The sequence below is a fragment of the Chaetodon auriga genome, chromosome 12, assembly GCF_051107435.1.
Source record: "Chaetodon auriga isolate fChaAug3 chromosome 12, fChaAug3.hap1, whole genome shotgun sequence".
Taxonomy (NCBI): domain Eukaryota; kingdom Metazoa; phylum Chordata; class Actinopteri; order Chaetodontiformes; family Chaetodontidae; genus Chaetodon; species Chaetodon auriga.
The window spans coordinates 11,315,405-11,337,128 of record NC_135085.1 but is presented as its reverse complement, the minus strand read 5'-3'; the positions used below and the strand labels follow the sequence as shown (position 1 = coordinate 11,337,128).

Genomic DNA, 21,724 nt, shown 5'->3' with positions numbered 1-21,724 from the left:
CCTTATTGCACTCTGTCTTGTTGCTGCTGTAACATGTGAATTTCCGCCACTGTGGGATAAATAAAGTCTATCTTATCTTATCTTATCTTATCTTATCTTATCTTATCTTATCTTATCTTATCTTATCTCCACAAAGGTGCTTGAGCACCGCTACTGTTTCTTCACTCTTTTTTAGTGTGCTGGGCCTTTATATTTATTTTATTGATTTTTTTCATAGGTCTTTGTTGTTTGAGTGATTGAGTAATTTCCTGTAGCATTATTATTTATACATCTCTGTATTATTAAATGAATTTACACGTATACTGCTCAAGCTCCATTTGCTATAATTGAGTCACACCTTTTGAATGTTGCAATTTATGTAATTTAAGTTGTAACAACATTACACTTCATGATTACACAAAGCTGGACAGTCGTTCTTTATCCTGTCAATGTACAGTATGAAGAAATGTATGGGACAGCTTTCTGCCTTTTAAGCCTGGTGGAGGTGGAGGAATTTCAACCCCACCCTTCTGAAACCAAACACACCACTGAACACCTCTGTGTGGGACTTTACTTCAAATGACATTACAGAGATTGTTAAACAAAGTTACACAACACAGGCCAGTGGAGATATTGTAAGAGGTCACTGCCTTATCAGTGACAACAAACAATGCTGATATCTCAAAGGGACACTTCACCAAGGCAAATGAGATAAGCTGTCATCCATTAGTACCAAATAGATTTAAAAATGAAAAGGTTTCTCAGCAGAAAAATAAACAATTGCTACAGGATGTTGGAATGAAGCCACTACTGACAGAGAGGTGAGCTAATTGACAAAGAAGAAGAGTTGGTTGTTGGCCCAATAGGTCGTCTTCACAGCAAACAGTTTGACTTGACCAGTGGGAAAACCACATGTGTTGCCAATAACATTAACAATGGCTCCGATCTGTTTAAGTGTCTCAACAAGCCATGAGAGTGTGACAGTGAGCCATCATCACAATAAAAGGACTCAAACACAGCAGCAGCAAAATGAAATTCAGCCATGGTTAATCCTATTAATCACACATGTGCATTTCTCACCATGACATGTCAAAATATGTCCCATGAAAAAAAGGCCCATTCACATTATATTAATGCCCATGTTGTCTATATTAATTGGATTCTGTCCCATGTTGTTTTCTTTTGTTTTGGCTGCTGTCTCCATCTTTTCCACTGTTCTGCTTGTGCAAAACAGTATGGGTCCATTTTCATCTGTCACACATCCTACGTGGGACATGTCTCTCAGACAGAGTAGGACTGTTAGCCGGATAAGTACACTGAGGACATGATGAACAAATGTCCCCTTGCCTCTGTCCATGTTAGGGCTTCACTAAATCATTCTGATTTAACTGCCTGTTTCACTGCCTTGAGAAAATCTTGTAAACATGCCCCGCCTGTGCGCTTCCTTGTATTTGTGTGTGTAGTTAGAGTAGCGTCAACAGCAGCAGCAATAGTAGTAGTAGTAGTAGTAGTAGTAGTAGTGATAGTAGTAATGCAGCAGCGTGTGTGTGTGTGTGTGTGTGTGTGTGTGAGAGAGAGAGAGAGTGAGTGCACGCGCGCGTTTGCGTATGGGGTTATTTGTACAGTTCATCACTCACAACGAAACCTTTAACATATTAACTCTCAAGTAATTTGATAACGAATCGGACTGATTGAATAATTGATAGTGACGTTTATCGTCTGCCTGATTTATCGCGTTACATTTCTGAAATGCTGCGCGCTTTCATTCTCACGCGCCAGCGACTGCACGTCTGATGGCGTGCGCTGCACCCTGCTCGCTCACTGTACGTGACGTCAAACCAGCATGGCGGTCAAGGTGACTTCGGCATCGCTCTCTTAACGATTTTCAACCCTCTAATTCAACATATTTGCATGTCTTTTGCTCGTTTTCTTTTGTGGGATTTCTCAAAGCTAGACTTTTTGTCCCTGTGCAGGCAGGGTGTCCGGGATGCGGTGTTCTCTGAGGCTGTAGCATCCCTGAGCTAGCCGCCGCCTGGCTGGCCTTGGTGACACATCCACAACCTAGAAGTTAGCGAGAGAATGCTAAACAGCTATCGGGCTGCTAATACTGCCGCGATAAAACCTGCTAACGCTAGATAAAGTCAAATCTTTTCACAGCGGCCGACTCTCTCACAGTTTGCTCTCGTCCTGTCGCTTTTCACCGATGTAAATCTCTACATGTCATTGCGGCGGGTCGTGTCCTCTTCCTGGGTACGCTTTGTACTCGCTAACCGGCTGCCCAGGTGTAACATTAGTTCGGGCTGCTGTAGATGTTTGGCTCGTTAGCTTGTCGATTGTTTAGCTAGTTGCCTATCTTGCTCAATGTGATGGCATGCCAAGGTGTAACTTTAGCTCTGGTGCTGTGTTCATGGCCGCGTCTCCTTCTCAGCAGTGGACGTTTCAAGGAGACAGAAACTCTCAGTCACTTAGCTTGTTTTGCTTCAGGTTTTGTCGAGTACACTGCTTGGAAAACTTGCTTTGCACAGGAGCTTCTTCTTCTTTCTCTTTTTTTGGTCATGTAGAAAGCATACTGACATTGTCCAACAGTGTCATAATGTTATTTGACTGGATTGTTTCAGGTGCAATCTACCAAACGCGGGGACCCAAGTGAGCTGAAGGCAATCTTCCAGAAGGTAAGATTTCACCCAAACAGAATGAAACTCAAATGTTGCTGCACTCAGTGTCGCATAGACATAGTAGGGTGTGTGCCCCTTATACGTATCCATCAGATGTATTTGTGAAACGACTCTGTATGTAGAAAACAGCTCAGCGCGGCTTTCACTCGGTCAATGAGCCTGTAAGTTTGTCATGGGGTTTAAATTACAGCATTAGCCACAGTGAAAGGTCCAGCACAGACTGCTGTTATTGCATTAAAACACAAGGGACTGAAACTGAATGTAGCTGATGATCATAGTAATCAGTCAGACTAATTTTTTATATATTTTTTTTTTTGTCAAGAGTTGAAGCTTAGACATTATAGTTTTATATTTGTCGAGTCAGCAGCAGCTGTTGTGAGTGGAGAGGTTGTTCAGTCCTGAAAGAGAAGTGTTGGGCATCTGCTTTTCTCACTCTCTGTTGGCTTTGATCACCCAGGAATGTGTTGGGATGTTTTTAAAGGTTTATGAGGACACTGTCATCTGGGAGCCTGGGTAGCTCCGTCAAGGGAGCGACAGACTATTATTCCAAGGGTCTAAAAATCAGTTTTCTGTTCAGACGGGATCGTCAGGTTTTCTCTCCAGTGCAACACAAGCAAGGACTTGCATGTCAGCAGATCAGAGAGCGCGGTGTTCCACCAGTGCTCATGTTATGTATTAAAAAAAGATTTTGAGTCAGAGTAAAGGCTGTTGCACGTAAGAGGATACAAATGCAGACTGGCATGTCTATGACCATGAGATGTGCGTGAGTGATTGCAGTAAGAGTGGATGTGGTTAACCTTCACCTTCCTCCACTGTCTTCATGCGTGGTGAGTGTGTGACCTACTGTGTGGTTGTCGTGTGGGCCGGCTATTGTCGGTATGCTGACATTCATAGGTCAGATGCTTATCGACAAGCTCATGCCAAAAACATCAGTACATCTGTGCGTGCCCAAGTGTCGCTCTGAATGTCACTCCCTGACTGCAAGACCGATGACCTTGGTTGATCAGGTGCAGCATAAATTACCCGCCCGCTTTAGTAAAAGGTGGAGTACACAGTTTATGTTGACTTTAATAATTTGCACCTGTGACAAATGGGGCTACAGCTAACAGTTTAATCGTTTAAAAAAATATTTATCACAATTTCCCAGAGCCCAAAGGGACATCTTCAGACTCTTCGTTTACTTTCATCAATGACAAAGAAAATCAGTGAATTATTCCATTTAAGAAGCTGGAACCAGCGAATGTTTGACATGTTTTCTTGAAAAATGCAGCTCTAGTAACAAGTTAAAAACAACAGTGGAATAAGTCAGTGTAGTGTAGTATGTAAAACATGCACCTTATAATGTTATATAATGTGCACAGCTTGTTTTTGACACGAGATTTCAACATGTAACAAACAGCCTACAGTATACAGTGTCGTACTGCTGACCTGTGGCTCACTGAAAGCCGTGTACTGGTCACGCTCCACACTCGTGTCTCTGAACGCTGACCAAACAGGCCATCAGCGGCAGCACTGTGAGGGCCGACAAAGCTGTTGTTCTTGATGTTGATTTTACTTTTGGTTTCTCTCCTCAGTATGCCAGTGTGGTGGACAAGGATGGAGAGAAGTTCATGACCCCGGGAGACTTTGTCCAGAGGTATCTTGGACTCCACACACAGATCCACCACAACCCCAAAACTGTACAGCTCATCGCTGCTGTTGCTGACACCACAAAGGACGGGTACGTTCTGACACAGAAACCCTTGCACACGGTTAATGTCACTAATTGACAGTTTATTGAGCTGTCTGATCAGCACTTGACATTGTAGCCACTTACAGATAAGATAAAACTCTCAATGGCTCCCATTTTCCAGACTGTGTATGAGGTCATACAAGTACAAATTACACACACATGCTCTACTGATCATAGGACTTAGTACCTGGATCTGTTCAGAAAATCTTATGCCCCGTTTACACCTGCTGATAAAACAGTATCTGTATCCGGACACGTTTTCTGGATAATAAATGATCTCAGCTTGCCTTTGTTGTCCTCATTGAGATTGGATCTCCGTCCTCCAGAGCAAAACCTGATCTGCATTTGAGTCATTTGAGCCCCAAACTCTCTTACAGCACAGAGTTTTGTGAGTTGTTGAGTATTGCAGTACTTGCGTGTAGACTACTCTGTGACTAGATGAATTATATGCCTTGTTAACAGCAGATCAGCTGCACAGATGAGTGCACTGCACACCGTCACACACTCAGTTATTTTTTAATGTCTATCAGTACTTCCCCACCCATACTGCTTTAAATTTCCATGCAGGTCTGTTGAACAGTGCATCCTTTGGTGGCCCACAGTCATCATATACTCAGTAATTAAAGGCGTGTCTCTTTTCAACCATCTCACTTGCTCGATCTCTAAATTTGAACAGCAGCCTATGTTTTATGTTAGCTAAAAATAAATATGTGTATGTTGTTTATGGATGCCAGCACATTGTCCGGATTGTCTTTACACCACCCGAAGATCACAACGCATTTACACGGTGTATTAAGACGTTTGTCTTTTCTAGATGATGTGTGGATACAGACTGCAGTTTAATGCCGGCTTTAAATGAGGTGTTAGTTACAAATATGCATTTTAACCCAGAAAGACTTAATAATTAATTTAATCTTCTGTTTTCTTTTAAAATGTTTCACATGAAAACATTTTGCAGTATATGTTTGCATATAGAAATTTTGTTTTTACACTAAATGTGGGAAATGGTGAAAACTGTTGTTGGGAACAGAGCAAATGCTTTATTTGTGTGTGTGTGTGTTTGTGTGTGTGCTTATGAGGTTTCAGTGAAGTGGTGAATGTGCTTAATCATAGATCTTTTCTTTTTTCCCCTCTTAAACCACGTATACACCCACAGGCTGATCTCATTCCAGGAGTTTCTTGCCTTTGAATCAGTGTTGTGTGCTCCCGACACTCTCTTCATAGTAGCCTTCCAGCTGTTTGACAAGACTGGAACTGGAGCCATCTCCTTCGGTAGGGGCCAGTGTGTGTCTCTGTTTTTGCATGAGCTTTCAGTTCAGTTCACACAATTTCAGTGAATACAAAACAGACAATATAGCACTGCAAAATATTTTCAGCCATCAGTTTTTGAAGAAATCCTTTAGTTTAATTGAAGTGCGGGTCCTGCGGTGTACTGCAGAGAAAGCATTTCCTAATGTGGCATTGTTAACCAGATTACTCCTCATCTAAGTCATTACACACGAATGGACTTACATAATCGCTCTCATGCACTGATTCTTCTTTGCCTCCCCCTTCTGCTTTCTTTCTTATGTCACAGACACAAAGCTTTATGACATGGCATTCGTCAGGACGATGGCTGATTGATTCTCTTTTTCTTGAACGTGTGTTTATGTGTGTTTGTGCTGCAGAGAATGTGCGGGACATCTTCAGCCAGACCACAGTGCACCACCACATTCCCTTCAACTGGGACTGTGAGTTCATCCGTCTGCACTTTGGGCACGATCGCAAGAAACACCTCAGCTACCTCGAGTTCACCCAGTTCCTGCAGGCACGCTGCACACACACACACACACACACACACACACACACACACACACACACACACACGCACACAAACACACACGCACGCACAATCAAGTTTTTTTGCTTTCCCTTTTTTCCACTTTGTCTCTTACTTGCTATATTAACACTCGGCTTTGTGGTGTCATCTCTTTTTTTCCCCTCCAGGAGCTGCAGCTGGAGCACGCACGCCAGGCGTTTGCCCAGAAGGACAAAGGGAAGAATGGCGTCATATCTGCTATGGACTTCAGTGACATTATGGCCACCATCAGACACCACATGCTCACACCCTTTGTGGAGGAGAACCTTGTCTCAGTGAGTGTTTGTGTATGCATGGTGGGCTTTCTGACAGTAATTTGTATAATTTGTCACTCTGGCCACAGAGAATATCCAGTTCTGATTGACAGGAGGACGAGTGTTATTTTCAGATAACCACAGTTCTGACTGTTCTAAATTAATTTTCATAGCTGGAAGCTCACTCATTTCAGTTCTTAATAGGCTATGACTACTGCCACTTTCTGGAGTAACAAACTGTTAATATCTGAAGTCTAACTGGGACGAAAGGGTTTTTCGTTTGGCCCAAAATATGAAAAACAACACTAGTGTTTTGATGGCTGGCTGGTGGCAGTGTAATCCACTCTGACCTGTGGGGTTATGAACATGCTCCCACTCAACAGAGGCAAATCCTCATCCGCTTTGCATCTGCAGTTATTAGTCTTAAAGGACAATACTGGTCATTTTCAGCTTGGGCCTGGTGAATTTCTAATTTTGATAATCTTATAAGCTTGCTCAGGCTCTTCAGTGTTCTCTGGCGATTGGTGTTTCAACACATGCCAGCTGTAATCTCCAACAGCTGAATGTGTTGTTATCCTAATGTACCTGAGAGTCTTGTCACTGACAGTTAGATATCCTGTTAACATTATAATTCAAGAAAAGGAGTAAAGTTACTCCTTAGCCCCTGGTGAAGTAACGAAATAAAATAAGGAACAGTTTGAATATTCATAAGGCAGCACGGAGTAAAATTTGCAACTGTATGTCTCAGCTGTCTCTTTGAGGTAACACATCTGTTAATATCAAAAACAAGCTTTTTTATATTAGAATCAGCACAGTTGATATCCTCTGCCTTTCCTCTGCCAGGCTGCAGGCGGCAGCACCTCTCACTTGGTCAGCTTCTCGTACTTTAATGCCTTCAACTCCCTCCTGAACAACATGGAGCTGATACGCAAGATCTACAGCACGCTGGCTGGCACGCGGAAGGACACACTCGTGACTAAAGGTGCGCGGACTGTTGCATGGCTGTGATGCGTCTTCGCCTTTCTGAGTGCGACAGGAATGTCGGTGTCATTCTTAAACGTAATTTTTCGCTCGCTTCTGTCTCTCTTTGCAGAAGAGTTTGTTCATGCCGCCAACAAGTTTGGTCAGATCACTCCCATGGAAATTGACATCCTGTACCAGCTGTCAGGCCTGCACTCTCCCTCTGGGTAAACGCTCACTCAGCCCCAAATCCTTAAATTCACAAATTCAAACATCTGCACTCTGCTGATACTTACTGAAAGATATTATGATCTGTGTGGTGACAGTGATGTAAATAATGGGGAAATAAACGTGTGTGTATCAGGCGCCTCAATCTAACTGACATTGAGAGGATAGCTCCGTTAGAGGAAGGATGTCTGCCCTACCACCTGGTTGAAACCCAGAAACAGGTAAGATGCTTGTGTGTGTGTGTGTGTGTGTGTGTGTGTCTGCAACTTCTGATTCATACATAAATAAATAGACTGTTTCACACATTCTCTCTTCACACCATGAAACCAGGATTTTGTCTTGCACAAGGGCCAAAAACCGTTGATGCCATGTGTGATTTTTTTTTTCCCATCAGGCCCATGGGGACAGCGGCAGGCCTGTTTGGCTCCAAGCTGCAGAGTCGGCCTACAGGTTCACCCTGGGCTCCATCGCTGGAGGTGAGTTATCCTGTGGCCAGAGACGGATGGCTGTCTGATGGGCACACAGCGGCATCTGATACATCGAAGCTGAAGAATAGTATTTAGTCTGTGTTTTCTCTGTGCTTGTATAGCTACGGGAGCGACGGCTGTGTACCCCATCGACTTGGTGAAGACCCGTATGCAGAACCAGAGGTCCACAGGATCCTTTGTTGGAGAGCTGATGTACAAGAACAGCTTCGACTGTGCTAAGAAGGTGCTTCGCTATGAGGGCTTCTTCGGCTTCTATAGAGGTAGGCCAGGCAGGCAGCGCTTTGAAATGGCACCTGCGTTATCCCGTCTGCAGCCACAGCACCAGTGGTTTGGTGTTTGGTGCCCTGTCTTCTATTTTGGTCATTCATCTTAGCTGTTTTTCACTCTCTTCTTGAACACATATGTCATAAAATAACTTCCTGAAACCTAAATTTTGTTTTGTTTTTTGTGTAAAATCAGTTCAAATGTTTCCTGTTTTCTGTGTTTTCCACTTTCTGTTGCTGACCTCTCCCATTTTGGGCGTGTCGCATGATACTAATTACAAGATAAACCTGTCATGATCATTTTTTTTTTGTGTCTTCTTCGTCTCCTCTCAGATCTGTTTGTCTTCGTTGGTCTCCACCTTCACGTTTTTGACCTCATGTCTTCTTTTCCATCTTCTTATTTCCTTTTGATTTCTCCTCTGATGCTGCTGTTTGCCCAGTAATACTAATGAAATGAGATTCTACTGTCACTCAATCCCCCATGATGCCCCACAGGTCTGGTTCCTCAGCTTATAGGTGTGGCACCTGAGAAGGCTATTAAACTTACAGTGAGTACGTCCCCTGACGCACACAACACACAATCCTCCTCACTGTGCATACGCACTTGAAATTATTTATTTTTGTTATTCACCAAAGGTTCAAGAAGGTGACAAAATCACACACAGCACATGAAAATTAAATCAATTAAAAGTAAATTAAACATCACATTAGGGCAGATATACGAAGAGAAGATGACACTGACTGACTGACTGACGTTGAACATTCCTCTGAATCATCTTTGGTCTCATTCCTGCTTTGTGTTTGTGTCCCACAGGTGAATGACTTTGTAAGAGACAAGTTCACCACAAAAGACGATACAATTTCTTTATATGCTGAGATCTTAGCTGGTGGCTGTGTAAGTACCAGATCCCAAACACTCTTGACTCTGTTTGTGAATGCATTAATGAACACTTGATAAGACACCGTGCAGGCGCAGTGACCCAGGGTGTGTACCTCTTTAGTTGTAAAGGCCATTAAACAGTAACTTGTGCATTGGGTCGTTTATTTGTTGTATTAACTTGCTTGCAGAGTTCCAAATGACATTATTAACAGCCAGCTGCAATACTAAATGTATCCTGAGTTAAACTGTTACTGTCAAATGCTTTTTTTTCCCCCTCTGTTTGATGGTGTTGTTCATCCTTACTCTCATTGGCCCAGCACACCTGGGGAATGGCAAAGTAAATGATTGATCGGGATATGATTTGAACTTTTTGATAGACTTTGCTCACATCCCTCAGCCGCGTGCATGTGAGATGCAGGAGCAGTGTTTTTTGTTTTGTTTTATGTGATTGTGTGAACGAGCTCTTCTTCTCCACGTTTCTCCAGGCTGGAGGCTCTCAGGTGATTTTTACCAACCCTCTGGAGATTGTGAAGATCCGCCTGCAGGTGGCAGGTGAGATCACCACTGGTCCTCGAGTCAGCGCGCTCAGCGTGGTCCGTGACTTGGGCTTCTTCGGCCTCTACAAGGTAATATGTCTTTCAATGAACGCCGTTTCCAAAAAAGTTGGTGGTGCTGCATAAATAAAACAGAATGTGATAACTTGCTATTCTTTTCTGACACATTGAAAACAGCACCAAGACAATATATTTGATGCACAAACACATTTCAAGCAAGTTGGTTTAGGAGCAACTAAAGACTGGGAAAGTTGTGGAACGCTCCAAAAACACCTGTTTGGAACATTCCTCAGGTAAACAGGTTGATTGGTAACAGGTGAGAGTATCATGATTGGGTATGAAAGGGGCATCCTGGAAAGACTCAGTCATTCACAAGCGAGGATGGGGCGTGGTCAAAGTTTAAAAATGTTTCTTAACACGCAGTTGCAAGGAATTTATGGATATCAACATCGATAATCCATAACTAATTAATGCTGAAAAGTACATATTGTTGTTGTTTTGGAACAACACGTCTTTTTCAGGGACGTCCCTGCTTATTCCAGCAAGATACCGAGCCACATTCTTCACGTGTTACAGCAGTGCAACTTCGTGGTAAAAGAATGCGAGTACTAGACTGACCTGCCTGCTGCCCGGACCTGTCTCCCTTTGAAAATACGCAGTGCATTATGAAGCACAAAATCCAACAACAGAGACCTCGACCTGTCGAGCAACTGAAGTTGCATGTCAAGCAAGATGAGGATTTGCAAGAAAAGCAAGACAAGAATTTCACTTTCAAAACTTCAGCAGTTAGTGTCCTCAGTTCCCAAAGGCTCACTGAGGTTTGTTAAAAGAAAAGGCCCCTGTAAGGTTAATAACCTTCGTCCAGTAAAGATATCTGCAGATACATTCCTGCCCCTGTCGCAACTTCTCTGCAATATGTTGCAGGCATCAAATTCAGAAAGTTTGTCAGTTTGAACATTACATAAACTTGTCTTTGTACTGCATTCAACTGAATATACTGTATGTCAGAAAGGATGTGCAAATGGTTGCATTCTGTCTTTACTTATGATTTACACAGCGTCCCACTTTTTGGATTCAGGTCTGTCCTACAAGCTTCTCTCAAGCTTCCCACTGGTGGTTGCATGAGTGTTTCTGCCCTCTTTCATGATCTTTCTCCCAAGCACAGTCTCATGCATCTGTCTGCTCCACGTGTGTCCATGTAGGGTGCTAAAGCATGTTTCCTGAGAGACATCCCCTTCTCCGCCATCTATTTCCCAGCGTACGCTCACCTCAAGAGCCAGATGACTGATGAACACGGCAGACTGGGAGCTCTGCAGCTTCTCACTGCTGGAGCTATTGCAGGTAACCTCAGGTTATGAGCTAAAGCAGCAGGAACAGTCATTGTTGAGAACACTGACCTGCACATCAGTGGACTGACACCATAGCTGCAAGCTGAATCAAGAAATGCTGATAGACAAGTTATTGGTTTTGACTTCTGACATGAGGGGTTAAGTCATGGAGACCTCGTCTTACTTTGTAACTCTTACTTCACAGGTATCCCTGCCGCCTCCCTCGTGACGCCCGCTGATGTCATCAAGACGCGTCTGCAAGTTGCAGCGAGGGCAGGACAGAGCACTTACACCGGAGTCATCGACTGCTTCAGGAAGATCATGAGAGAGGAAGGGTTCAGGGCTTTGTGGAAGGGAGCTGGAGGTGTGTGTTTGTGTCCAATAAGATACACTTCACATTGTTTTTGCTTGTAAGCCGTGTTAAACCGTGTGTCTCTGTCCTCCAGCTCGTATGTGCCGGTCCTCTCCTCAGTTTGGTGTGACTCTGGTGACTTATGAGCTCTTACAGCGGTGGCTCTACGTTGACTTTGGAGGACAGTAAGTTGAATTTTTGTTAATGTATTTGTTTCTTCTTTGAAGGAAGGAGAATAGTTGCACTGGTAAGACTCATGGCCAGTCTGGAAATACAGAACATAACTCTAAAACGCCATTTTTTTTACATTCTGTTAAAATGCTTATGGAATTTGTCACACCTGTTGTCATACCTGTGTAATGGTCGCTCTTTTCCTCGTCTCTCCTTTCTGCAGTCGTCCAGCAGGATCTGGGACCACGCCCAAGTCCCGCATCTCAGAGCTTCCTCCCATTAACGCTGACCACGTCGGAGGCTACCGCCTGGCCGCAGCTACCTTTGCCGGGGTGGAGAACAAATTTGGCCTCCACCTTCCCAAATTCAAGTCCTCCGGCGTGGTTTCCATACATCACCCAGAGCCAGTCACTGCCACGCCAGCTCAGGCTTCATAGAGGTCTGACTCTCCATATCACTTTGCCATCCTTCTCCTCTACCAGGAGCCAGACACTTAGATAGATACACAAACAAAACACACACAATTATGACACACTCCAAGAACAGGGGCCGTCATCTGCGGGACGAACAATCCCGGCCAATCCCAGTGGTGGAGGTGGAGATCTGGCTGCAGCTGCGGATGTAACCGAGCAGACAGCGACGGGACCAGAGCACCGGCTGTGCTGTATCTTCAGTGGCTGTACGCTCCTGGCATCTCCATCTTTTCGGTTCTTCTCTCCAGCATTTGTATAAAACAGAGCTTCGGGCACTCCTCTCTCTGTCTCTCTCTCTCTCTCTCATGAGTAGCTGATATGATTTTTTTTTTTTCTGTCTGACGCTCAGTGTGAGTAGGACTTCTCTGATTGGACAGCGGGCATAGAAAATGTTAAGATTGGTCAGCACAGTGTGTGGGCCTTCGCTTTTGATTGGTCGTCACACAGGCGCTATGTACTGTACATATTGTATAAGTGTACTGAGACAGCACATTGGCAGGAAGCAGTAACGAAAATGTTACAAGACAAAGCTCCGTAACATTCAGTTAGTAGACCTATACAGCAACTGTAATGTCACAGCAGCGAAGGGCCGCTGGTCCTGGTCTCTGAGAATCTCTCTTACTGATGTACAGAACTTTTCAATTAAGTGTTTTCTTGATAAAACAAGAATCATGAGCAAAGAATTAGGTATTAATAAATTAAATGTATCAGAATTCAGTCATTGTATTTTATTGAAATAAATCATCCATATGGTTTTAATTTTAACAGTACGTCTTGAGTTTTATTCCAATGGAAAAGTGCAACCCTCAACTGTATCAGGAGCAGTAACACAAGGATACAGGACACGTCGTCAATGCAGAATACTGATCTTGTTATGTTCTATCAAATATGATTACTACAGTGCATTTTTTAAGCTCATTTTAAACATTTAAAGAGAAAGCGTTTCAAGCTGAATTTTTTTTTTTGACCAGCCTGGTGAGGTTGGACTGCTGCATCATGGAAGGAATGAAGGATTGGATGGAAGAAGAAATGAATGAAAAGCAATTCATGTTCCGCGGTAAAAATTTGTTTCCAACCTCAGCTTTACATCTCCATTTAAAACTTCCTGTAGTTTATTTGGATCCTCTGAAAGAGGACAAGTCAGGAAACGGTTTTCTAGTACTCATAACACAGGCTCAGAGTATAAAATAACCTTTGGTACAGGAAAAAGTTTTGAACTGTACTAGTGTCAATAAATTCAAGGCAAGCATTGTAACAGATTTTGCCTAGTAAAAAGCTTGTAGTGCTGATTTTAGGAATGGATTACTCAAGGTCTTCATACAAAGCAGCATTTTTTACAAAAACAAACAAACAAAATACTTAAATAAGTGCAACCACCAGAATAAATATTAAATATTGTAGTGGTTGAAATGTAAGATTGACACACTTGTGCACAGGTCAGAGTGGGCAGGTGTAACCACATTAGCTGTTTAAGTCATCAAATTCAAGTGCTGCTGAGGATAAAGAGGATCTGGGGCCATATTCATTAAGATTACTCGTGCAAAGAAAATTCTTTGATGACGTTTTCTAAGAATTTCACCTTACAATTAAGACTAGATCCTGGTAAAAGTAAAGGTTATTCACAAAGCATCTTCGCCCTTCAGAGAGCTCCTACGATAAAAACTTTTCAGAAGATGGTGCAGGGATACTGTTTATGGTTTATCTCACTCGATATGTGCTCTCCCCCCTGACACAATAACCAGAAATGAAGTGATCATAACACTTAAATATCTGACAGCTGGAAAAATGCAGCAGTGATGACTTGGGTCTGTCACAGCCTTCATCAGCAGAGTGGTCACAAACTGTGATTTTTACAGCCTCATGTTGTGACGCGGTTCATGTCATGTCCACTGGATGGCAGCGCCCTAACAATGGACATAGTGGGCATCGGTGGTGTTGTTGGTGTAACTGATGGGAGAGTTATGTCAATTAATGGAGCTTCTTATATAAGATGGCCAGCAATCATGGAAATTGATGAAAGCTGAGCCATTTTTCCCTTTTAATAGGCCAATCAAATAGATCATGTGCTGACATTAGCAGCATGGTAACAAACATAAGCAACTAAATGTGACAACTCTAAGCCTGTGAACAGGTTACTGCACATGTAGGCCAAACAATTTGGAGGCTACTTTTTAAGTATGGCTCATAATTTCTTCAACACAGATGTTCATGACATAGTATTCATAATTAAATTCAATTAAAAACATTAGGAGCTCTCTGAGAGGGCTTGTGAATACGGCCCCCGACGGCGATATGTCAGTTTTTCTTTTTTCACTCTGTCGACACACACACACACCTTGCTAGCCGTGTGTACAAGCGTGTCTGGAAAATATTAAAACATGTAAAAACACTCAAATGGTAATAAAAAGGTGCAAGTACAAAGGTTTGCATATTCAAAAAAGAACTGAGTTGGTTGAGGCCTCAGGAGAAGAGCAGTTTCTTGGAGCCCTGAGGATGTCATCAAAGCTAGAAGTTTAGAGTGGACAGCCACATCTACGCTGAAAATCACTTCCCTGTATTCCTCTGTCTGTTCAACTTCCAACCACTTAACTGTGGCTACTACTACAACTACTACACCTGACATTCATTGTTCCTACAAATGTACTCTAAAACCCTTCGAGACACTTCTAAAAACACATCTAAAACTTGTCTAAAACTGTCTTTTCTATCTCTTCTAGCTCTGCACATCTCCTCAGGCCAATTCATGTTGTAGTAGGTGGACAGGTTGGAAGCCAGTGTCGTGTAGTGTGCTATACGTGTGGAGTGTACTGCAAAGAAATTTATGAGCAGTTGCCAGCGTGGGGTTTGCAACATCAGACGTTGGCCAGCTCCTCAGCCTCGTCTCGGTTCTCATTGATCTCAGCCAGCGTCCTGACGAAGCGCGTCCACTCATCAGCCTTCGGCACACAGATTTGCTGCGGAAAGACAAAGGATGACGCGTCAAGCAAGAGCTGGAGAGAGTGACGCCTGAATATCTGCACCAATATCATTTGTTTTCAGTAAATCCCAGTATGGAAACAACCAAAGCACCACAGTAACATGGGATGATATCTCACCTCCCCTACATCATAGACCTGCACCTGTCCCTCTGAGTCCCCAGTGGCAATCTCTTTACCAGAGTGAGCCCATCTCACACGGTTCAGTGCTGGAGCCCCCTCCACACACACACTGGCAGTGGGAACCTAAAACAACAAACACAAGCATAAAAAGAAGCAGATTCACGGTAAGCTAAGCTAAGCTAACAAGCTGCTGGATCTAGATACATATTAACTGTACATTTCAGCAAAATGTCCCACTGTTCCTTTAAATGGTGAAATTAAGGTTTCAGTGCATCGTGTATGTGCATACTTCTGTATCATTGTTGAGGTTCCACAGGTCCAGACGTCCGCTTAGGTCCACACAAGCAAACAGAGCAGGGTGTGTTGGAGACCACATCGCATCATAGACATAGTCACAACTGTCCTCGAATGAGTACAACGGACGGGTACTCTGCGCAGAAGAGCGGAGGGAGAACTGGATTAATCTTAGGAAACATGACTAATCGCACATCTAATAGCGTGACTGTAAATGTCTCACCTTAGTGCTCCAGAGTTTGACGGTCCAGTCAAAAGAGGCAGAGATGAAGAGATGAGAGAAGTCAACAGGTCCTCCAGCACTGTGACAGCTCAGCCCGGTCACCGGACCATGATGGCCTTCAAACACCTCTGTGATACCCGCCTTACTGTAACACACACATGAAAACAACTGAGGGGACTTCTACTAAATAGCCTGTTCCCCCAAAGGCTTCTCCAGCACTTGTTGGAATTTTTACTTTCGTGTCCTGGTTGTAAACCAAACAAAAATCTGTCCTTAGGAAAACATTTGCCGCTAATGAGGTCAGAGGTCAAAGAGCACCCACCTCCCATGGCGACAGGCTGTGTAGACAGAGCCATCCTCGCTCCCCACCACAAAGTTGTTGACATCGCCCAGAGGAAAGGCCATGGAGGTTACAGCCACCGCTTTGCTCTGCTTGAAAACCAGCTCCAGACTGTCCTGCAGGGAAGAGCACACGCAGCCTCAGACGGACAGACAGACTGACACTGCAACTGATACTGATGAACAGATATGACAGCACGTCTGTACAGCATCCAGACAACTTCAATGTACCTGTGGCTGGGAGAGCATGTCCAGGCTCCAGGAGCACATTTTGCCATCAGTGGAAATGCTGATCAGGTTGTGTGCGTTTTGGGTTCCGACCACGTTCACACAGTATACTGGATGCTGAACACAGCACAAGAGCAGAAGAAGATCAGAGGATTTAGACAATTTACCAAGAAAACCCAGGACAGATGTAAAGACGCAGAGAAAAAAATAAACACTGTGAGTGTGTGAGCTCCTGTGCATTACCGTGTGTGCAGCTGCAGACAGGGGAGTTCTCTGGACAGGGGTGCGCTTGTTGCTTCTGTTGTCCCATAAGACAATCTGTCCAGAGTACGTCCCACCCACCACCAGGTTAGGGTGAAACTTTGCAAACCCGGCTGACATCACCTCTGACTGGAGGAAGACAATAATACAATTTAAACAGATCTGCTTGTGCCTCAGTCTGTTTGGTTGTATTAAGCTTAAAAGAATGTCTTTTGTTCCAGTGGTTTGTAAAGCAACTACGTGTGAATTCTGTCCTTACCTGGCAGTGGAAGATGTACTCAGGTGTGCCCTTCTTGTACTTCAGGTTCCAGACCAGTGCGACTCCATCAGGCTCGTGGGGAGCATCCTCATTATTGTTATATGAGGCCACCAGCAGCTCTGGATACTGAGAGGAACATGGCAGCCATTTTTAGATGCTGAGAAGAATCATTTTAAGAGTCACGAATGACTCAACGTAGGGGATTTTCAGTCAGTCTAACTGCGCACACACATGCTCGCTCTGTCATTTAAGAGTCAACACACACAGAAGAGTGGGGCCTAAAGGTTAGACAGGATAAGTGTTCAGCTAGAAGAGACTGAATCTCTACCTGGGGTGCAGTTTTGGACATATAATAGAATGAATTTCTGTCTGAGGATCACTGACAAACAAAGCCCACCTGAGGAGACCAGTCCAGACAGGTGACCACTCTGTTTTTAGTCCAGCGCTCATCTGCAAACTGCCTGTTCAGAACCAGCTTTGCACCTGCCTGCAGGTCACTGGAAGGAACAGAAAAAGAAAAAAAACAAAAGATTATCATCTGTTTATCATTTAACTTGTACCTTTTATATTTACACAGTTTCTTTGTCTCACCCCTCCTTATCTTCGAGATCTCTGCCGCTGTAGTCGAAGCAGACGTCCACCTGCTCGGCCAGAGCTCTCTCCACAATCCTACTGCCTCGCTCGAAAAACGACAAGAACTCCCCGGAGTGCAGAATCTGCAGCTTCTCTTCCTCTGTCAGCTCTTTGGGAGTGTCTACTCATAGACAATTAAAGATGAGATGAGGGGAAAAAAACACTGCACCGTTGAAGCCTGCCAGTTATTAGTTAACAGCTTGCTCACTTTGAAAGTTTACATGTTACGAACTTTTATCCTTACCCTCCTCCTGCTGCTCGCCCTGTTCACCTTTCTCCTCCTGGGTGTCCTCTGCTGGTGGGGGAGCAGTTATCTCCTCATCCTCTTCTTCATCTGGAAAACACAGGCAGATTTCATTCAGTTCTGATTCAGCCAAAGTAAAAGGTTGGGAAACGTGTTTGAGTCCATGTTTGTTTCACCTGCTTTCTGATCGGTGTGTGTCAGAGTCTCAGTTGGTGTCTGTGTTTCTTTGGAGTAGGACACCATTTCCTTCGGGACAAAGTCCACCTGGGTCACTTTTGACATTCCCAGCCTCACAGCTCCACGTCTACACACACATACAAACACACACCATTGTGGAAATAAGCTCACACATATACAGGTTTGCAGTATAAAGCAGAACTGAATGCAAAATTTACAAGTAGAGACATAAATAATGATGTACAGACATAATATTAACACGTTTAGACAAGTCTAAGATGAAACCACAAAAACTGAATAAAGCTGGAAGACAAGCAAAAGGAGAGAGGAGGAGCAGTACCCCAGGAGCTCAGAGTCGGAGTGGAGTTGCAGAGTAGAGGGGTCAGGGTCCCAATGCAATGTCCTTATACAGCCAAACCACCAGACGGTGTTAGTAAGAGAAAGACAGGACAGACAGAAAGAAAGAAAGAGGATAACAAGAGGATGAAAGCAAACACAGAAGACGGGCAAAAGGTGAGCCACATAAGAGATGTTAAAGATGGGAGAGACAGCAAACAAAGAGGAAGAGAGACATAGAGAGAAGAAGAACGGAGTGTGTGTTAATTGAGAAACGTCAGCGTGCCGGTGAGAAGGCAAAGAGGAGACATGTCAGAATTCATCAAGTGTATTTACCATGTTAATACACACACATTTGGCATGCAGGTACAACCTAACATTACATAAAAATGACCTACAACAATCAATTCTCATCTCTCTCTGTCTCTCTCACACACACACACGCAGACACACTCACACGCACACACAAACGCACAGACCTTGGTCCTGCATTTCCATCCCCAGAATCTTGGCTTCCTGCATCGCTGCCCACTGATTTGTTGGAGGGAGACATGGGGGCGGGGACTAGGTAGTGAAACAGACACGTATCTTCTGTTACTACCCTCAGGGGCTGAGCTGTGAGTGCGTGTGCGTGTTTGTGAGTGTGTCAGTTGATGAATGGGTGAGTGAGTGAGGGAGTGGAGGAGGAAGTGAGGTATGGAAAGAGTGTGTCAATGAGTGAGTGAGAGAGTGAGTGAGTTTGCATGCAGTGAGGGGGACAAAACACACACACAAAAAAAAAACAGACAAAGAGGAGAGAAGAGAGAATGATAATAAATGGCAGGCAGGTTTAGGTGTCATGCACAAAAGTTATATAAAATGTTCAGATATTGTGTGAGGTGGGGATGAGGGTGGGGACTGGGGGGGTGTGCCAGTGACAGAAACCAAGCCAGACAGCAACGTTAGAGGTGACATTTGTAAACACTGCAAATCCATCAAGCAAAAGACCAGAAAGTGATGGGAGATAAGCGAGGGCGAGCGGGAAAAAGAGAAGCATGCTGGCGCTGTGGGTTTACCGTGGGGTATGTCGGGGGTGATGCCAACGCTCTGCAGCAGAGCCTCCGCCTCCCTCCTCTTCCTCTCCAGGTCAGAGTCTTCGTGGCCGACAGAAGACCCGCCGCCAGCCTCGACGCTGCGTTTTGAGTCTCCCTGCAGAGTACGGGACAAGCTAAAAACAAAGCAGCACCCTGGCAGGTTCTTTGGATATGCGTGAAATTGGAAAACAGTCCAACTTACATCCTTCTTCTTCTTCTCCTCTTCTTTTCTCTTCTTCTCCTCTCGAATCTGGGCGATCCGCTGTTTCTTCCTCTCGAGTTCAGCCTTCAGTTCACTCTTGTCGGACATACTGTGTGAGGAAGATTTCGACAAGACCATTAAAAAGGCTCTAAAAGAAATCCTTCACCCCTTGCTCTTGTATTTTCTCTTTGAATTTTACAGGAGATCTTCATTCAAGTGGAGGACTTTACTGTTGGTAAATATCAAATATGTCCTTGAGCTGCACAGCTATTCCCACAGGGTGACTACACACGAAGAGAGAGCAAGAGGAAAAAACTCTTTCATGAAATCCATGAAGTATGGCAATATCGTAATTAGATTATAATAATTTTATTGCTCTAATTATCCTGTGAGTCCATGTGAGTACTGAGGCCTATGTTCAAACCAAACCCCTAATTTATGGACCAGCCCTGAGCAGATTGGTTAGGCTCAAGTGGTCAAACACAAGCTAAAACCATTAGCTGATGAATGGATTAGTCGATTGACAGAAAATAAATAAGTATTTTGATGATCAATTAACAGTTTAGTCATTTTCAAGCAAAAATGCCACACATTCTCAATTTTCAGCTTCTTGCAAAGATTTTTGTGCCTTCTTTTTCATGCATGATGGCGAACTAAATGTCTTAAGAGTTTTGGACTGTCAACTGATGGATGTAGAAGGAAGCTTTTTATGACTTACTTCATCCAGAATGAGGCCAAGCTTGTCAAGAACACTTGAAAAGATACATTCAACAGCTACAAGGTCATTCAATAAACTCTGCCCAGCAGCAGAAAATGTGTTTTGCTCATAAAGCTGTGCTTTGCCTTGTGACTTTCCCTGTTTGCAAACTGCACCTATCAGTGCTGCACCATCCTGGCTGTGATGTCTGGACCAGCCGCTGTGCAGCAGCGCACGGTCGCCCTGGGCCTGTCATCCCGCTAACATGTGAACACCAACCAGCTCTTCATAACAATGTCCTCTTTATCTGTTTTCTCCATAATGTCACGGCTACCCATGAGTCTGTGACAGGGTGTATTATTCCAGAAATATCCAATAAAAATACAAACCCACGTAATTACCATCTCCTCAGTTATATTTTTATCCTAAAAATAAATATTCTTCGTTTATCATGCTTACTCTCACTTTTGTACATATGGCTGTTAAAAGTCAGAGCCAGAAGCGTTTGAGTAAGTGATGTAGCTAATGTTAGCCATGACATGTAGCTTCACACACCAGCTACAAACTGGTCAAATGTCCATAACAGTTGGACAACCGAGATGCTCCAACACCCTCCACCCACTGTCACACTGACTGCAGATACAAATTAAATCTGGCTATTGTGTCTTTTCACCTTACGTTTCTTCATTACAGGTCGCTAATGTGCTGAACGCTTCACGTTATAAAGTCTTCCTGTTGGCACGAGGACGTGTCAAAACATTTTATAATCTCATTAACGGCCGCACTGTCAGCTAGGTTAGCTATGTTAGCATGCTAATCTCCATGGCAGCCGGCGGGCCTACTGTTATAATAAGCGACTAACGGTGGCATCGCAAACCAACGCCCGAGCCTCTCTGCTTTCCTGTCCCGCTAACTGACACGTTAAAAAGCAACACGGTTATGATGGCAAAGTAAAATACCTGATATCAGTAGTTGGATTTAAGCAGACAGATGACAATAGAATCCAGTTTCGTGTCCGTTTAGTCTGAACAGAAGTGATGGAGGTGGAGACTGATGATGCTGGAAGCTGGACTGTAGTTTACTTCGCTCTCTGCGTCCCTCTTCCTCGGCGGTTGGTCGCGTACTCGTTACAGTAGAGTATCACCGCTCCCTACTGGGGAACCACAGAATGCAGCGAGAGATATGAGACGACGGGGTCTTTTAGAGCTTCGCCCTGATAGACTTCTTAACTTTTTATCCTTATTCTACTCTATTTTACCTCAAATGTGATATTTTATTGTGTGGTTTTGTGTATTGTCTTTATTTTTATTTTATTTTATTTTATTTTTTTTTACCTTTATTTCAATCATTTGGTGCATGTGATTACTATCTTGTAAAGTACTTTGAGCTGCAATTCCTGTATGAAAGGTGCTATCCAAATAAAGTTTGTTATTATTTATTTGTTTGTTTGTTTGTTTGTTTGTTT

General features: G+C 43.7%; 2 protein-coding genes across 6 annotated transcripts; one reads left to right on the top strand and one right to left on the bottom strand.

Moving 5' to 3' along the window:
- The first annotated feature begins 1,532 nt into the window (after window positions 1-1,532).
- On the top strand, window positions 1,533-12,960 carry LOC143329873 (electrogenic aspartate/glutamate antiporter SLC25A12, mitochondrial-like). 2 transcript variants are annotated; one of them, XM_076746002.1, is made up of 18 exons: window positions 1,533-1,834; window positions 2,598-2,651; window positions 4,229-4,374; window positions 5,543-5,658; window positions 6,054-6,193; window positions 6,373-6,519; window positions 7,342-7,480; window positions 7,592-7,685; window positions 7,823-7,907; window positions 8,081-8,162; window positions 8,276-8,434; window positions 8,933-8,985; window positions 9,252-9,332; window positions 9,803-9,943; window positions 11,074-11,212; window positions 11,405-11,563; window positions 11,646-11,736; window positions 11,946-12,960. In XM_076746002.1, the coding sequence occupies exons 1-18, from the start codon at window positions 1,823-1,825 to the stop codon at window positions 12,157-12,159; spliced, it is 2,052 nt and encodes a 683-aa protein (XP_076602117.1). In that variant the 5' UTR covers window positions 1,533-1,822; the 3' UTR covers window positions 12,160-12,960. The 2 variants fall into 2 exon arrangements, with proteins under 2 accessions (XP_076602117.1, XP_076602116.1); XM_076746001.1 differs by lacking the exon at window positions 1,533-1,834 and adding an exon at window positions 2,063-2,229.
- On the bottom strand, window positions 12,903-21,350 carry LOC143329874 (dynein, cytoplasmic 1, intermediate chain 2a-like). Of its 4 annotated transcripts, none has more exons than XM_076746003.1 (17): window positions 21,219-21,348; window positions 19,563-19,671; window positions 19,343-19,475; window positions 18,767-18,902; window positions 18,292-18,354; window positions 17,951-18,078; window positions 17,775-17,864; window positions 17,489-17,651; window positions 17,295-17,394; window positions 16,898-17,023; window positions 16,621-16,767; window positions 16,381-16,494; window positions 16,133-16,266; window positions 15,811-15,955; window positions 15,583-15,723; window positions 15,291-15,416; window positions 12,903-15,149 (listed from the first exon to the last, which is right to left on the bottom strand). In XM_076746003.1, exons 2-17 carry the CDS (start codon window positions 19,668-19,670, stop codon window positions 15,048-15,050), a joined length of 1,956 nt encoding a protein of 651 aa, XP_076602118.1. In that variant the 5' UTR covers window position 19,671; window positions 21,219-21,348; the 3' UTR covers window positions 12,903-15,047. The 4 variants fall into 4 exon arrangements, with proteins under 4 accessions (XP_076602118.1, XP_076602119.1, XP_076602121.1 ...); XM_076746004.1 differs by having other exon boundaries at window positions 18,767-18,851; XM_076746006.1 differs by lacking the exon at window positions 18,292-18,354 and having other exon boundaries at window positions 18,767-18,851; window positions 21,219-21,350.
- Window positions 21,351-21,724: the final 374 nt, after the last annotated feature.

Coding starts and splice junctions, on each gene's coding strand:
- LOC143329873 (XM_076746001.1), top strand. CDS start 2,197: ATGTCATTGCGGCGGGTCGTGTCCTCTTCCTGG. Junction 7,481..7,591: donor GGACACACTCGTGACTAAAG/GTGCGCGGACTG, acceptor CTCTCTTTGCAG/AAGAGTTTGTTCATGCCGCC. Junction 11,213..11,404: donor CACTGCTGGAGCTATTGCAG/GTAACCTCAGGT, acceptor CTTACTTCACAG/GTATCCCTGCCGCCTCCCTC.
- LOC143329874 (XM_076746003.1), bottom strand. CDS start 19,670: ATGTCCGACAAGAGTGAACTGAAGGCTGAACTCGAGAGGAAGAAACAG. Junction 18,079..18,291: donor TCCGACTCTGAGCTCCTGGG/GTACTGCTCCTC, acceptor ATGTGTGTGTAG/ACGTGGAGCTGTGAGGCTGG. Junction 15,724..15,810: donor TCAAACTCTGGAGCACTAAG/GTGAGACATTTA, acceptor TCTTCTGCGCAG/AGTACCCGTCCGTTGTACTC.